Raw genomic sequence first — 17,226 nt, 5'->3', positions numbered from 1 at the left:
ATTATACATGTTCAGAGTCCAGATGGCTTTCTTATTTGTCAGTCCTTTTAAAGTTTCAAAATATAATTTCATGTCATTTTTAAATTGGTGAATATTCGGTTTTCTTTCAGACCATTTACATTTATGGATATACAATTTTCCAAATAAAATTAAAAGATTCAAAATGAAAACATGGCATTCATCCAAATCACTTCCTTCATAGTAAAAACGAATGTCTCTACTTTGTAATTTTATCCTAGAAAAATATGCAGGATTCAGAAAGTTCAGATTTATATTTCTTTAAAATTTGATTTGTTGGGTAGATGCAATGGACAATTTTGAAATATACTTCATTTACTTCATTACTAACAACATATTTATTATAATAGGTCCAAATCAAATTCCAATTGATATTCCCAAAGTGGTTATTCCAATAATGTTTGCATCGAGCAACTGTGGGGCTATGTGTCAAATGTCTAAAATATCTATTATTGCACTTTTTATCCTTTCTGTCCATGCCATTTAATAAAACATCTGTTCTAAATGTTGACTGGTCATTAGACACATTACTACCCTGCAGCAGTCTTACATAACCCGTGGGTACAGCATCAAACACTATGCTATATTCTCGTGCAATTATTGGAATATTGAACTTCATTAATAATTCTGAATATGTAAGTAGGTGACCGTTGTCATTAATTAACTGGGAAATGAATAAAATATTGTTGTGGACCCAATTGGGATAAAATATTGACTTGTTCTTATACTTTACATCTTTATTATTCCATACCAAATGTGTCTGGATAATCCTTCAGTTTTGGATAAAAGTACCCGACCTTTGAGTGATAAATCTCTCATGATCCATCTATCAAATTTATTTTTTACTTTTGGAATGAGAGGTTAAAAATAGGATTTCATCCTTTCTTCTCTCTCTCAAGTTCTCATTGTACAAATGTAGGGCTATTACTTGCATTACTAAGAGAAACAAGAACGGGGCTGCAGGATCTCCTTGTTTTATACCACGGGATATGTTGAATCTGAGTTGTTCCCCACAGAAGTTTAACTGAACTATTGCAGTCATTATACAAAGTTTGTATTGCTCATAACACATCAAATAAAATACTATGTTTACAGTATCACAGGCTTTATATATGTCTATGAATAAAATGTAGCGTTTGTCTGTTATGTAATCCTTATAGTCAATCAAATCTAAAATGAAACGAATATTGTTACTGATGTGCCTTCCTTGCATAAATCCAGACTGGCAGTCATCTATAATTGTGTCTAGACATGCCTTGAGTCTTTGTGCAAAGATGTGAGAGAATCATTTTGTATCATTATTAATTAGGGTTATAGGTCTCCAGTTATCAAGCACAAGTTTGTCTTTATTAGGTTTAGGGATCAAGGTAATTATACCCTGACACATAGTTGGTGGAAGTTTGCTAACGTCTATAGCCTCTCTGAAAACGTAAAGTAAAAATTCCGAAATATGATCTTGAAATACCTTGTACAATTCACCAGTGAGGCCATCATTACCTTTGGGCTTTATTATCTTTCAGTTTACTAATATTCTTTTTTAATTCATAGAGTGACAACGCTTGATCACAAAAGTCTTTTTGAGTTTGGTCAATGCCTCGTGCCTTGTTTGTTATAGAGATGAAAAATCTGTTGTTTTCTTCAGTCATTTTGCTCGGAATATCATTTTTTATAAAATTCTTCCACAAAATTCGAGATTTCAGGGGATGTTCAGAAATCTGCTCATTAAACTTAAATTTGTGTATATTATTAAGACTGGCATTTGCTTTTTCTAAACTATGGAAATATTTAGTGTTCCTTTCACCATGTTCCAACCATCTCTGTCTAGACCTGATAAAAGCACCCTGTACTAAATATTGATATACATTTCCCAACTCAGATTGTAATTTGGTTAATTTATTGATATCTGTTTGCGACATATTGTGTTTTTCATAAATATAAATTATATTCTTAAGTATTCTATCTTGTTCAAATCTTTTCTCTTTTGCTAATTCTTTACCCCTTTTAATTGCCATATTCCAATTTTCTTTGTATATTCTTCAGCTTTGCTCCAGTTTTCATTAATAATTTATTCTACGTTTTCTTTAAAGATTTTATCACATAAAAGTGTATTGTTCAATTTCCAGAAATGTAGATTACATCTAATTAACTGGTTCTTTATATGCAATGTTAAAGATATAATTTTGTGATCAGTGAAGATTGAAGGTTGTATTTTGACTTCTTTACTTTTTCTATTAATTCATTTGATATAAGCCAAAAGTCAATCCTGGATCTTATTGATAAATCTTTGTTATTCCAAGGGAACTGGATTTGATCTGGATTATTTACTCTCCATATGTCACAGCAATTGAGATGCAAGCAGACGTTATTAAATTCTCCATATGTGCCTTTTAAAGATCTTTGAGGGTGACAATCTTTTGTAGGATTGCTGATACTATTCCAATCCCCTCCTAACAGTAGTTTAGCATTTATGAAGGTATTCAGTAAAGTATAGATTTCATTTTCAAAATCCTTTCAGAATAGCTACACCAGCATAGTTATTATTACCATAAGCCATCCATGTGTTATCTCCCCATTGACTTTTCCAAAAATTGAAATCTGAAGCTAAGGCATGCGTTTCTTGAAGAAAATAAAAATCTGCCTTGAAACTCTTACAAAATAAGAAGACAGCCTTCATCTTTATCTGTTCTCGTATACCCCTTACATTAAATGAACAAAGTGACAAAGACAGGTTGAACAATAACTAGAAAAAAAACTAGTGTTAAATGAACCTTGTGCAAAATGCTTTTCTTCACCTTTTGAATATTAATAAATTGCAATAAACAGGCATAAGATCCTCGATTCCTTGTCTTTTGTGGTCAAATCTCCAAATTTCAGTTTCTTTATCTTGAGGAACTCAGACTCCTTTGCACATTTCCACAGCATTTCTTTCGTCGATCGGGATGTAAATCTAGTTATCACTGGCCTAGTTTTACCATTCTCTCTCCCTCCAATTCTGTGGCTCACGTCAATGTGGAAGCGTACATCTTCCCCGGGGTTTGGTATGATTGCGCTGCAGATGTCCACGACAGACTGCTTCACATCCTCCCCCTCTTGCTCTGGTAGACTGTATAGATAGTTCCAATCTCGTTCATCTTATCTTCCATTACTGTTATTCTCTTTTGATGGTCATCACTGACTTGTTTGACCGTTGTAATCTCTTCTTTCGTGTCACGTACTTCTTGGAAAAGAAACTGTGATGTTTTCTTCAGATCCTCAATTGTATCAGTATTCTTCTTTATCAGTATTGCGAGGCAGTCGGCATTTTCTTTAATTTTTTCGGCCACAAGGCTTACAATACTATCTTGCATCTCAGAGAGAGTGGGCTCCATTTTCCCTTTTTTTTGTAACAGGTGTCTTTGGCGCTGAGTCTGGGAGCGGAGTTACTTCTGAGTCAGCGTTAGTATATGAGTGCATATCTCCCGCTTTCACCACTTCCATGACGTCCTCTGTCTTTTTTGTGTTTGTCTTCGTTGTTGTTAGTTTTCCGAGCTAACTAGCTAGACTCCCGTTGTTCATGTTCGTTGTTGTCAGTTAGCTAGCTAGCGCGACTCCTGTTAGCTTGTTCGCCTTCGTTGTCAGTTGTCGGAGTTAACTAGACTCCCGTTAGCTTGTCCCAATTGGTTTTGCAGAAACCCTTCAGAAAAGGGTCAATGAGTGTCACAAGCTGTTTGCTTCAACTAAATCCCACTTTGAAGGTGAGAAAAAAACATTTTAAAGTTTAGCAACGCAATTTCCCGACTGTTGCTGCCTCCATCTTGCGCGCCTCCCAGGTTTAAAAAACTGGGCAGGTCCTGTCGCTGACTGTTTGTGTTTCTGTCAAGTGACGTTTATCACCTAAGAGCAGCTTCCTTTCAAAATAAAACACTACAGTTCAGACGTGAAATACCAAAATAAAAGCCACTAGTTCAACTACGGTGGAATACAGTATTTCAACTTTACACAAAGTCACAAAACAAACAATGGTTCTTTTTTGTTTGTTTTTTTATTCATATACAAAGTGGGATAGAAAAATAATGACATTTTCATGATTTTATTCTGTAGACAGAATTGTATTGTTCAACCAAATATTACACGTTATGATGACTTTTTTTAAGGTAAAGGGGAACGGCAAATAAAGAGTAGCTTGATTGTAGTTTGTTTTTACTGATGTGAACCGTACAGGGGCTCTAACCCTCTGATCTGAGATCTGATCCATCTCTGCTGTCAGAACGTCTGACTTGTTGACTTTGGGAGTTTTAAACAGTTGCACCTTAAAGTGCTCATATTATGCTTTTTAGCCTTTTCCCTTTCCTTTGTTGCGTTATATATCTTTTTGTGCACGTTATAGGTTTACAAAGTGAAAAAGCCCAAAGTCCCCCCCAAAGGGACTTACCATCTCCAACAGAAAACACTGTTCACAAACTGCTCCAAACAGCTCTATTGTAGTCCAGCCTTTACTTCAGAGACAAACGTGGTCACTTTGGAACACACGTTACCATGCTTGCCTAGCTGCTAGCATGGCACGCACTCATACTCTGCTTCTGACTGGCTAGTAGTCCTTACCTAGGTACTGTCAGGGCACGCCCTCATACTCTGCTTCTGACTGGCTAGTAGTCCTTACCTAGTTACTGTCAGGGCATGACCTCATACTCTGCTTCTGACTGGCTAGTAGTCCTTACCTAGCTACTGTCAGGGCACGCCCTCATACTCTGCTTCTGACTGGCTAGTAGTCCTTACCTAGCTACTGAGCATGTGTGACTCCCAACAAAGATGGAACAGAAGTGAGATGTCTCACTCTGTAGCTAAAACAGAGAGCTCAACACAAAATGAGCATAATATGAGCACTTTAACAATCTCCTTTTCTTTGTTAAAGAAAGCTGGTAACATGTTTTGGTAGGTATATTAACTATTATATATTCATAAACTATCAGTAATGTGAGGATTAATGGTATCTCATGCACGAGTTAAAGAACAGTATGTTCATTAATGCATCAAACTCAAGGCCCGCAGGCCAAACCCAGCCCCTCTCACATTTTGATCCAGCCCGCCTATTCATTTAGGTTCACAATAGATTTTGGCCCGCCTAGTTGTGCGCTAAACCAAAAAGACAGGAAACTTTTTTCAAACTGTAATTACGAGATTTGCCGACTTTGAGACCCAAAAATTCCCCCAGAAGAAGCAGAGTTTTCATATTCAGGCTGACAAACAGGTTGTTGTAGAAATTATAACATATAGCATAATCATTGTTTTGCTACATGATGGCTAAGGAACTTTTTGCTGACTTTTGCAGGGCTTTATGTCGACCAAAGTTCAACAAAAACGAGTGACAAAATAGCAACAAAACGTTGCAAAAACAGAGAAATGTTTAAAAAAAAAAAAGGTGATAAAAATGTCTGAGAAAGCCACAAAAAGTCGTGAAAAAGCTACAAAAATGACAAAAAAAGCGACATGCAACAATACAGTCAAAGATATTTGACTATATGTGTTTAAAAGCATAAACTCTACATGTCTGGCCCTAAATGTGATTATAATTTCCAGTCTCTTAGTTAGGTTGAGTTTAACACCCCTGGCACAGGGTGCTGAGCTTTTTGGTAACACTTTATGGCATAAAGTGTGCACGTAGACTACACCACTAGTTTGTTCGCTACGTCACATGCACACATGTGTATATGTGTGCTATTCAAAGGTTAGAAAGGGAATCACAGGTGAGTAGGGGAAGGAGGAATTAGGATCTGGGAAGCCACACAGTTTTTCAACCTCAGCTGTGTTATTAAATGCATGTATAAAATACTTACAAAAAGACTGACTGTGAAAGATTAAAAACGAGCAGACGACATCTAAAAACATCAGTCGCACACAGGTGCGCAGGTGACGTAGCGAACAAACCATTCACACACACACACACACACACACACACACACACACACCTAAATTGGCTACAACAATATGGTTATTACACAGATACGGTGTGACACAAACAAACACTACACTGCTTTGTTATCTCTGGATTATTTCTCCCACTTCCTGGACAGGCAGTGGTCACTGCTGGAATACAAACTCCCAGACAACCAAGTGACTTCAAACACAGAGCTTTATTGTGTTTAAATGTAGAAAACAGTGAAAAAAGTGAATCTCAGTGTTCACAGAATCACGTGCCAAGATCTCAATTCAACTCAAAATCAAAATGTGATCCTGGAAGAGGGAGTAAAAACATTTCATTTGCATTTTCACATTGTGTTATTACACGGCTTGTATTTTGAAATGCCAGATTTAAACAATACAGTCTAAATCAATCTTAAATGCTATTAACGTGCAAACAAAACAAACCTTTTGTGTTGCAGTGAATCAAAGACAGAAAATATATGATACAATTACAAAATCTAAAATTTGTAAGGCAGAAATAAAACCCTAAATGAAACCTCAACGACATCTTACGCTGGGTTTCCACGTATATCCGCTGTATCCGTGACGTGAAGCGGTTTCCAAGTGGAGTTGTGTCACCACAACACGATGCCGACGGTGTTCACGTTTTGCAGACAATGACTTGTTGGTGTTGATGTTTTCTATCAGTTTATATCTGGCCTAACACAACTGTTAGTGTAAGTGTTCTACTCCTGGCACACACTTTGCCATTTAGTTTGAATAACGTTATATTACTAGTAACAAGTTGTCGTGGGGTCAGCCCTATGTTCCCACATTTCTAAGATTTTTCTTAAAATTAGGCCCTATGTTCCCACATTTCTAAGATTTTTCTTAAAATTAGGCCCTATGTTCCCACAGCCCTATGTTCCCACATTTCTAGGACATTTTCAAAATTAGGTCTTGCGTTCCTACATTTCCCTTCAATTTAAGCCCTATCCTCCCACACGATTTTTTGGAAGCACTTTATAGTAAATGTATGAATGAATGAATGAGTAAGGGTTAGGGTTAACCCTAAGGGCTGTGGGAACATAGGCACGCTCCCGTTGTCATTGCTGCAATGCTAACGTTATATACATATATATATACACACATATAATATATATATACACACATATACATATATATATATATATATATATATATATATATATATATATGTATTTTTCCTATAGCTTGCTTTATGATACGTCTCTATATGACTACAGGGATGCTAACAGCTAGCTTGGCAAAAACATGGTACTCCTGGTGAGTTTATATATATATACACACACATATATATATATACACATATATATATACACACACACATATATATATATATATATATATATATATATATATATATATACATACATACACATACATATATATATAAACTCACCAGGAGTACCATATTTTTGCCAAGCTAGCTGTTAGCATCCCTGTAGTCATATAGAGACGTATCATAAAGCAAGCTATAGGAAAAATCACAATCTTTTAATTTGCACGTATAGCATGTGTGTATACACGGCAGAATATATTGGAGGCACGTTGGCGAGTCTGCTCTCTCATTGGCTACCACTCTGCGAAAATGTCACTCCATTTTACTGGACGATTGTCTGTGACAAATAATAAAGTTCCTTCTTCTGAAATCAGACCTTAAAGTAAAATGTCTTTCTCAGTTTAAACACGCAGTGAAACTGAGAAAATATAACTTCAGAAGGCTTTTAGGAATTACATATGTGTAAATTGTAGTCGTTTATATTCTTCAGCTACTCGATAGTTTATCTGTTTAATATAAAACTGTAGTTCACTGATTGTTTTGATGTTTAAACCATGATATGTTTCTGTATTTTATTAAATATAACTATTTATTGTCATGATTTTACTGTATATTTTTAATAATAAAGTGCAGTTTGAAAGTTAGTGGTGAAGTTAGAAATCAGATTCTTTTCGAGCTGCCAAACAAATCTGAATCATAGTTTACAGGATCTGTTTCATCAACAATAATCAGTCTGTCTTCATGTCTTCATATATTTTAGTAAAGCTGTTCTCGTGAAGCATTCGTACATGTAGCTATGAAAAGTAAAGGTTTGTTCTTTAAACTCTTCATTTTTGTTCAGACTTCGACATCTGAAGATGTCACATTTTATGCTGCCGACAATGTTTTAAACAATATATCATATTTATAATAATGCTCCCATTTGTTTTTGAGAATCAAACTCTTAATTTGGCGGGTCAGAGCTGAAAACAGGAACCAGTTTATGCTCCTGACTGAACTCTCATAGGGTTATTGGTTTTACTTTGGCAGCTACTTCCTGTGATTCTCGCGGGTTTTTAATTCATTATATGAATATGTACAAATACAATGCACTGTAAAATTACAACTGATCCACTTTAGAGTAATTTCCTCATGGGTAATATTCTGTCACGGAGTAAAACTTAAATAACGTTTAACGTCAAAAAGATTAAAGGCACATTCAGTGATGCAGAGGAGTCAGTGAGATGCTACGTTAGTGTTGATGATGATTGATGATATGATGACGTCTGATCAGACTGAATACACAGAGAGTGGTTTATGGGATTTGCTGGTGAAAAGATTGGTCGAACTTTCTGTCCCAACACCACACGAAGATCGGCTGAAAAGTGACTTTTTGGCATCTCGAGGTGACTTAAAAGGTTCAATCAGGTCGGTTAGTGAGTACGTCTACATGCACACTAATTTGATATGGGTCATGTAAACAGTATATCCTTTTCGATGTTCGGAATAAGGCCTTTTTCTAAATTTAGCATTTTATATTAACCCTCCTGTTGTCCTCGGGTCAAATTTGACCCATTTTCAAAAAGTTTCTACATCAGAAATTTGGGTTTCTTCCAACCAAATTTTCAAAAGAAAAAACACGGATGGCTCCCTACAACGCGCTTCACAAGTTTTATTCAATTTCACAGAATTTGAATTTGTTTTTATAAAAGAACGTTGAAAAAAGTGACAAAAATGTCGGGAAAAGCTTCAAAAACGTGGGGAAAAAAAACACAAAAATATCAAAAAGGTGCAGAAAAAAACGTTGAAAAAAGTGACCAAAACATCGGTGGAAGAGCAACAAAAGTGTCGAAAAAGACGTCCAAAACGTTGAAAAAAAAGTTTCAATTTTGACCCAGAAAAACAAAAAGTTGCATGGTCGACGGGAAGACAACACGAGGGTTAGGACGTGTGATATGTTGGAATTTTTCAGGTTTTTGAGGCATTCTTTGGACATGTATACAGCACATTCAGAATCTGCGTCTCAATCCGGGTTTTTAGTGCAGTTTCTGACAGTTTACGGCCTCTCGCCTGTTTACGGCTTACGGTCGGCTCTGTGTGTTGCTATGGTTACTGGACACTAGGCCTGCACGATTAATCGTTATAATATCGCGATCTCGATTCACCCTGTTTACGATTTAATTTTTAAATAACTTTGATTTTTTTTTTTTATTTAAAAAAAATAATGTTTTTTTTTTTTTTTTTTATGACTTTGATTCTCATTTAATTTTACGAGCCGACTGCATCACTAACACTACTACTGTCTTCTGTGAGTTTTAAACATAGACGGTATAAAATAGGTTGTAAAGCTCTGCAGAGCTCTCCTTCTCTTCAGTGATCCTCTGTTTACAGCTCCTGGTGATGACCAACGGGCTCTAGGTGCCAAAAACAATCTGTTTGGTACTGCCGATTAGTTTAGTTTTGTCATGGTTCATGTGTGCAGTAAACATTACACTTCGTGAGAAAAAATCGTGGCAGAGAATCGTGATATCAATTCTAAGCTAAAAAATCGTGATTCATATTTTTCCCCGAATCGTGCAGGCCTACTGGACACAAACCAACCAGTCGACAGTTTGCAGGGCTGCAGACCTGAAAAGAAGGAGAAACACAGCAACTTTTAAACATTAACAAAGACTTGGATATCAACAGGTTTTTGAATATGAGCCGACCTTTTCTAGAAGCTTGTTGAAGGAATGATCGTTCAAACATGTTCTGATACTTTTTTATAAAATACATTTTAACAAAAATAAAATGTGTTTGTGTATAAACTACATGTGTATGGTGTGCAGAAATCTCAATGTGTAAAGTAACTAGTAACTAGAGCTGTCAGATGAATGTAGTGGAGTAAAAAGTACAATATTTCTCTCTGAAATGTAGTGGAGTAGAAGTAGAAAGTGGCATGAAAAGAAAAGACTCAAGTGCTGTTTAATGAAATCTTAGTCGACTAGATTCAAAAGTCGACAGTTACCCTTTAAATGCAGCCTTGTTGCTCTGCGTCCCCCCCCCCCCTCTCAGAGGAGTTTGGGCCTCGCTGGGTTGGCCCTTACGGAGGAAAAGGCCCCGATGTGTGTGATGAGGTTGGGTTCCACGCTGTGCGCCCTCTCCCCGGGGATCGTCCTCGCCATCCGGTACAGAACCATGTCCTTGGCGTTGCCCTTGGCGCAGAACGAGCCGTCCAGATACTCGGCCACCCTGAGCGAGGCGTTGCCGGGGAAGAGCATGGCCGGCGTGCAGCACTCCGTCGCCGGGGAGACGGCGTAGAGCTGCGGGGAGAGCCTCCGTGCCTCCAGGAGGTAGTGCCGCCCCAGCAGCTCGGCGGCCGCCATGACGTAGAGCGTGAAGAAGAGGAGGTGGCCGGCTGACAGCGAGAAGGAGAACGAGCACCCGTTCCAGAGCGGAGCGGCGAGGAGGAGGGCCGTCGCTCCGACCAGCCCGAGGCCCACCCACTCCAGGATGCGGTACGGCTCGGGGTTCCAGTAGCGCTGCAGCCTCTCCGGGTGATACAGCTTGATGTAGAGCGTCTGCAGGGCAAAGCGGCGGGACAGCAGGTCCTTCACCACGGAGAAAAAGTCCGGCTTTGGCAGAGCGTCGTCCTCCAGGACGATCATGTGTTTGGGCTGCACCAGCTCCCAGCCTTTGCGGAGACAAAAGACGTAATCCCTCTTCTCCCTCTCGAAGGTGTTGGCTCGCTCCCTGCTGTCCCTCTGCTGCTCCTTCGGGGAACGCCGGATCACCCTGTTTCAGGTTTGATATAAAGTACATACACAAGGAGAGGAAAGAAGCTTTAAAAAGGTAATTCTTTACTTAGGCTACAAAACATTTCAATTAGAGCTAGGGGTGCAAGATATATCGACTTAATATTGTTATCGCAATATATCGAAAGTGTCGCGATAAATATGCAATATTTAGTTTATTTCGTGGAGCGATGCGTCCCGTTCATTGACTGTGTGGCTTAGTTGTGTTTGATTTAGAGCTTGAAACGCTGTAATGATCATGTTTTATTGGCCAGTTACCGTGGTTACCGTGCCACTTGCACATGTTAGTGCACGTCAGCGCACGGGGCCACTACGTGACAAACCCTACGGAGCGTACCACGGGGCCACTACGTGACAAACCCTACGGAGCGTACCACGGGGCCACTATGTGACAAACCCTATGGAGCGTACCACGGGGCCACTACGTGACAAACCCTACGGAGCGTACCACGGGGCCACTATGTGACAAACCCTATGGAGTGTACCACGGGGCCACTACGTGACAAACCCTACGGAGCGTACCACGGGGCCACTACGTGACAAACCCTACGGAGCGTACCACGGGGCCACTACGTGACAAACCCTATGGAGCGTACCACGGGGCCACTACGTGACAAACCCTACGGAGCGTACCACGGGGCCACTATGTGACAAACCCTATGGAGCGTACCACGGGGCCACTACGTGACAAACCCTATGGAGCGTACCACGGGGCCACTACGTGACAAACCCTACGGAGCGTACCACGTGGGTGCATATTTCAACAGAGTGAGAGTGTAATTGAAGAAATAGATAGAGACAACAAAACAAAACGAATGATTTAAATATCCAATATTCCGATATATCGGCTGATATATATATATCATTTTTTTTTTTTTTTAAATCCCGAAATGCGTAACAAAACATAAACAGATTTCCCTAACATTAGTTATTTGTAGTTATTTATGAGTCCTCACTAAAATAATAGGATAATTAAGTTTAAAAATAAACTTGTTTGTTTTATTGTCACAACAGAACATCAAAATATATTTAAGTTCTGATAAATAAAATGTATAAAAATACAAACTTAAGATATGAAACTTAAAGGGTTAAACACAGTGAGGTGATAGAGCGCCCTCTGGTGGACAAAATATGCAACGCCAACACTCAGAACATGGTTGAAGGGGAGTTTCATCCGTTTTTAATTTATTTTTTAAATAAATGCCGATACCGACAGTTTGGAAAAAGCCTAATATATCGGTCGGGCTCTAATTTCAATCAACTAAAACATGTAGGGCTGGGACGAATGAAACAATCACTTTAGGCCTTCGTCAATAATAACTGAAAACTAAATCATTTCCATATAACTTTTTGTCGATGCCACAGGGAGCAGCATGCGTCTCCGGAGTAGGGCTGCACAATTTATCGCAATTTTATCGAAATCACAATATGGACTAGTGCAATATCGAAATAGCAGGGGGGAGGGCAATATTTGTTAAAGGCAAAATATGTGTCAAACCGTTCTAAAATACAGTATTGTGGTGCTGCAGAGACGTCCCGGCCTAAACATCGTATCCTACAGACTACAGAAAACTTAGTTTGGTACAAATCCTCGCTACAATCACACTTCAATCTTTTTTTTTTTTTTATTTATCTTTTATATTTTTCAATGAAAATGAGAATAATGACACAAAAACGATCATTCCCTCCAATGTCATGAATCATATCGCAATCGCAATATCAGTCAAAATAATCGCAATTACATATTTTCCTAATATCGTGCAGCCCTACCCCTGAGCCGCAGGTTCAGAATATCTGAAGAACAATAAAACAAGAGGGACCAGACCTGAAGTGGGCCTCCAGCATCTTGGCGTCCTGGTTCTCCAGGTGCCCGCTTTCCACGTCGCAGACCAAGACCTCCGCGCACGGCCGCGCCCCGCAGCCTCCCAGAAGGCCGCTCAGCTGCCGCGTCACCTGGAGCAGGTAGTGGAAGTCCCGCCCCTCACTCCGCCTGGCCGTCACCACGGTAACCAGCAGCTCAGGATGCTGGGCGACGTCGCTGAATCTGGAAGACGTCGCCGCTGCCGCTGCCGTGGAAGCACTCTGCCAGAACAGTAGCGCGCCGCGGCCGCGTTCAAGGCTCTCCTGCAGCGCCTCCTCGCTCATGGAGTCCAGGTACATGGAGCGGACGAAGAAGTACGAGTAGAGCATCCGATGGCAGCACAGAGGCAGCACCAGGCAGAACGTGATGACGCACAGGGCCGCAGCCTGGGTGACGGTGTTGGACCATCGCAGGTACTGACTGAGGAATGCTCGGCATCGAGGCATCGACATTCACCGTGATGTTCCCAGCATGCAGTTTGCTTCAGAGAACCCACAGCAGTGAAAGCTGGGAGCTGGGTGGAGAATGAGTCCGGCGTTGTAAACAGAGCGCTGAGAGGGTTTCAGTTCGATCGTCTGTAGAAGGAGACAAGAGGAAAAAAAAAAAATCTCTCAGTTATTGTACAAAAACATGGAAACCACAGCACCGGGATGCACATCAATATCATATCCTGTCGAAAAAGCACGGCCCTATCTTTCCAACGCAAAATCCATGCGCACCAATTTGTGCGATATCCCCAGAAATTAGTGACAGAAATAATCACATGACAGCTGATTCGGCAGCCACTGTCTCTCTCTCACACACTACACACACACACATTATTACTCGCACACACACACACACACACACACACACAGTCTTACTTGCACACACACACACACTACACACACAGTCTTACTTGCACACACACCACACAGTCTCACTCGCACACACACTACACACACAGTCTCACTCGCACACACACAGTCTCACTCGCACACACTACACACACACACAGTCTCACTCGCACACACACTACACACACAGTCTCACTCGCACACACACAAACACACAGTCTCACACACACTGCACACACAGTCTTACTCGCGCACACACCATACAAACACACAGCCTCACTCGCACACACACTACACAGTCTTGCACACACACAGTCTCACACACACACACACACACACACACACACACACACACACAGTTTCACTCGAAAACACACACACACACACACACACAGACTCACTTGCACTTGTCATTTCATAGCAGATTAGTTGTATTTTTTGTATATTATGTGCCTATATGTATATTGTTGTCTCTATTGTACAGTATGTGTCTATATGGCCAATAAAACTGATTCTGTTTATTATATAATTGTTTTCAGTCAAAATCTAACCAAAACATAACCTTCAGGGAACGTTCCCGCAACCAAAAACGAACGTCCCGGAACGTTCTGGGAACCATAAATTGTTAGCTGGGTAGAACCCAAATTGAAACATAAGCGACTAAAATTTCAGAATTTTAGAACATTGTGTCGTTATTAGGCCTACTGTGACTAATACAGTCTCAGGGTTAGTTCCATCATAGCGTCAAAAAACGTTAGCTGACGTTGTTGTTCAGTAGCTCAGAGATTATGGGCTAATAAAATGACTGATTTAGTGTGCACTATATCCGTGTCACCTTCGCATTAGGGCCTGAGCCCCCCCTAAAGGTCTGATCCTATGGTTGGAACATTTCACTCCTTGTGTTTGACAGTGAACCATGCATGTTCTGTTTTGGGTTGCAAACACAAAACACTTCACCATTTCACAGCCTATAACAGACACATGGAACTAGTTTGTAACACATTTTGGAACGTGCTGGCTTTAAAAAAAGCTCCAAGATACACACAGAAATATTACACGCATCCAACCTCGTCCCCTCTGGCAGGAAACTACAGATCCCTGATCACAGAAACAACCAGACACAAGAACAGCTTCTTCCCCACTGCCATCACTCTCCTGAACTGAGGATAAGAGGGCTCATCCTCTCTTTTAGCCACTCACCCTCCTCTCTACACATTACATACTTATCATTCCTATATGCATCTTGCACACTACTTTGCACTATTACGTATTGCACTTTACATCCCACTCCATGTGTACTTGTCTTGATATTATGTCTTATTTGTAGCCTATATTATGTTGATATGTGCCTCTATGTATATTGTTGTCTCTATTGTACAGTATGTGTCTATATTACTATCTGTCTACTGAATGTTTACTACTACATGTCTATTTAGGCGTCAGGAGTGTGTTCTGTTTTCAGAATGATGAAGACAGTGACAGGAGTTACAGTAACTAGCTGCAGCTGTCATGTGTTCCTACAGTGAGGTACAGATGCAGCCTACAGATTATCTCAAAGGACTTTAAAACAGCGCGTGGCCTATATATAGCAGCCGGGAGATGTTTCCAACATCTGGCTCCGCCCCTGCATTAACAACACTTCTTCCTGTAAACACACACACTCTAACCATTTAGTCAAGATGTTTTCTGCTGCCCACACAGTGTTCAGTGTTCCTCTAACACAGATCACACGGGACACCTGGACACGGTCGGCTGCTCGCCTCGAACGTGCCCGTTTTTCTCACGTCGCTTCCGGGTACAAAGACCCCAATTCGCTGTTCAACCCCAATCTAAGACCGCCGTCGCACTGAATCAACTCGACCAAAGCAGCGAACTAACCGACAGACTAACCGACAGACTAACCGAGAGGCTGGCGGACCGTTATACAGAGTAATAATAAGCAGAGAACAGACTCACCTGGAGTTAGGGAGCCGCTGCTGCTGTTTGATGCCCGCTGCCATGTCATCGTGTACGGTAATAGAGCCGCAGCTCAGACACCGTAATGCTGCGACTACAGGCGCAGCCACATATACCGCAACATACATTAAGGGGGCACCACTGAGAGGAAAGACGCTCTTTTTCCCACTTTGTTCAATATTTAAGACGATTTTTCCACTTTTTTCGCTTTTTATGTTACCTTTTCGACGTTTTTGTCGTGTTTAACGCTTTCTTAGACATTTTTGTTTGCCTATTTCAACTGTTTTCTGACGTTTTTGTCTCTTTTTCGACTTTTGACTGAGACGCTTGCTGTTTCCATGGATGTGTAGTTTCCAGAGAGAGAGGCTGCACCTGAAGGCACCATAATCAGCAGCAGGGGACACGCCTCCATGGTTAAAGGGGAGAGCAGCAGAGATCCTCCCTCACAAACAGATGTTATCTGATCAGACACACACACACACACACACACACACACACACACACACACACACTTGTGTTTAATGGTCTAATCATGTCAGCTGGACTTGTAGGCCGTTATATTGTTGGCTACTTTACACAGAAACACACTTACACACACAGAAACACACACACACACACACACACACACACACACACACACACAGAGACACACTCACACACAGACAGTTCCAGTATAATGTGTACTACGGTTGTTATATAGACAGACACAAACACACACACACACACACACACACAGAAACACACACACACACACGCTCTTAGACACACACACACACACACACACACACACACACACACACACACACACACTTACACATAGACAGACACAAACACACACACTTACACATAGACAGACACAAACACACACACTTACACATAGACAGACACAAACACACACACACAGAAACACACTGACACACACAGAAACACACACACACACACACACACACACACACACACACACAAACACACTCACACACACACACACACACACACACACACACACACACACACACACACACACACACACACACACATAAACACACACTCTCACACACACACACACACACACACACACACACAGAGACACACTCACACACAGACAGTTCCAGTATAATGTGTACTACGGTTACAGTATAATGTGTACTACAGTTACAGTATAATGTGTACTACAGTTCCAGTATAATGTGTACCACAGTGACAGTATAATGTGTATTTACAGTATAAGGTGTACTACAGTTCCAGTATAATGTGTACTATACAGTGACAGTATAATGTGTATTTACAGTATAATGTGTACTACAGTTCCAGTATAATGTGTACCACAGTACTGCAGGTAGTATATGTGTCATCCCCATGTTGGTACGTGCATTTAAAGTTTAAATAAGTCTGTTAGCATACATTTAGAAGAGATTAAAGATGTGTGATTCCTTTGAGATTTAATAAGTGAATGGACTGATCCATGACTGGCCATTTATCACGAGGAGGTATTTAGTGCTGAGTCATGCTCTGCTGCTGGAGATCAGATAACAGCGTGTTACCTGACGGAGGAATCTGCGGCTCAGGTTGCATCACTCTGGC

General features: G+C 40.4%; 1 protein-coding gene and 1 long non-coding RNA gene across 2 annotated transcripts in view; both read right to left on the bottom strand.

Moving 5' to 3' along the window:
- Positions 1 to 2,685: 2,685 nt before the first annotated feature.
- Positions 2,686 to 17,226, bottom strand: part of LOC116048174 — a 19,221-nt gene continuing 4,680 nt past the window's right edge. Inside the window, exons 2-3 of the long non-coding RNA XR_004104575.2 lie at positions 14,890 to 14,893; positions 2,686 to 2,698 (exon numbers count right to left, since the gene is read on the bottom strand). This is a non-coding gene — a long non-coding RNA (uncharacterized LOC116048174). The remainder of the gene's footprint in view (positions 2,699 to 14,889; positions 14,894 to 17,226) is intronic.
- On the bottom strand, positions 9,781 to 15,721 carry pgap4 (post-GPI attachment to proteins GalNAc transferase 4). The gene is made up of 4 exons (XM_031297147.2): positions 15,646 to 15,721; positions 12,818 to 13,428; positions 10,206 to 10,972; positions 9,781 to 9,826 (listed from the first exon to the last, which is right to left on the bottom strand). The coding sequence occupies exons 2-3, from the start codon at positions 13,303 to 13,305 to the stop codon at positions 10,249 to 10,251; spliced, it is 1,212 nt and encodes a 403-aa protein (XP_031153007.1). The 5' UTR covers positions 13,306 to 13,428; positions 15,646 to 15,721; the 3' UTR covers positions 9,781 to 9,826; positions 10,206 to 10,248.

Source organism: Sander lucioperca, chromosome 4 (assembly GCF_008315115.2).
Source record: "Sander lucioperca isolate FBNREF2018 chromosome 4, SLUC_FBN_1.2, whole genome shotgun sequence".
In the NCBI taxonomy this organism is placed as follows: domain Eukaryota; kingdom Metazoa; phylum Chordata; class Actinopteri; order Perciformes; family Percidae; genus Sander; species Sander lucioperca.
This window is presented reverse-complemented; position numbering and strand designations above follow the sequence as displayed.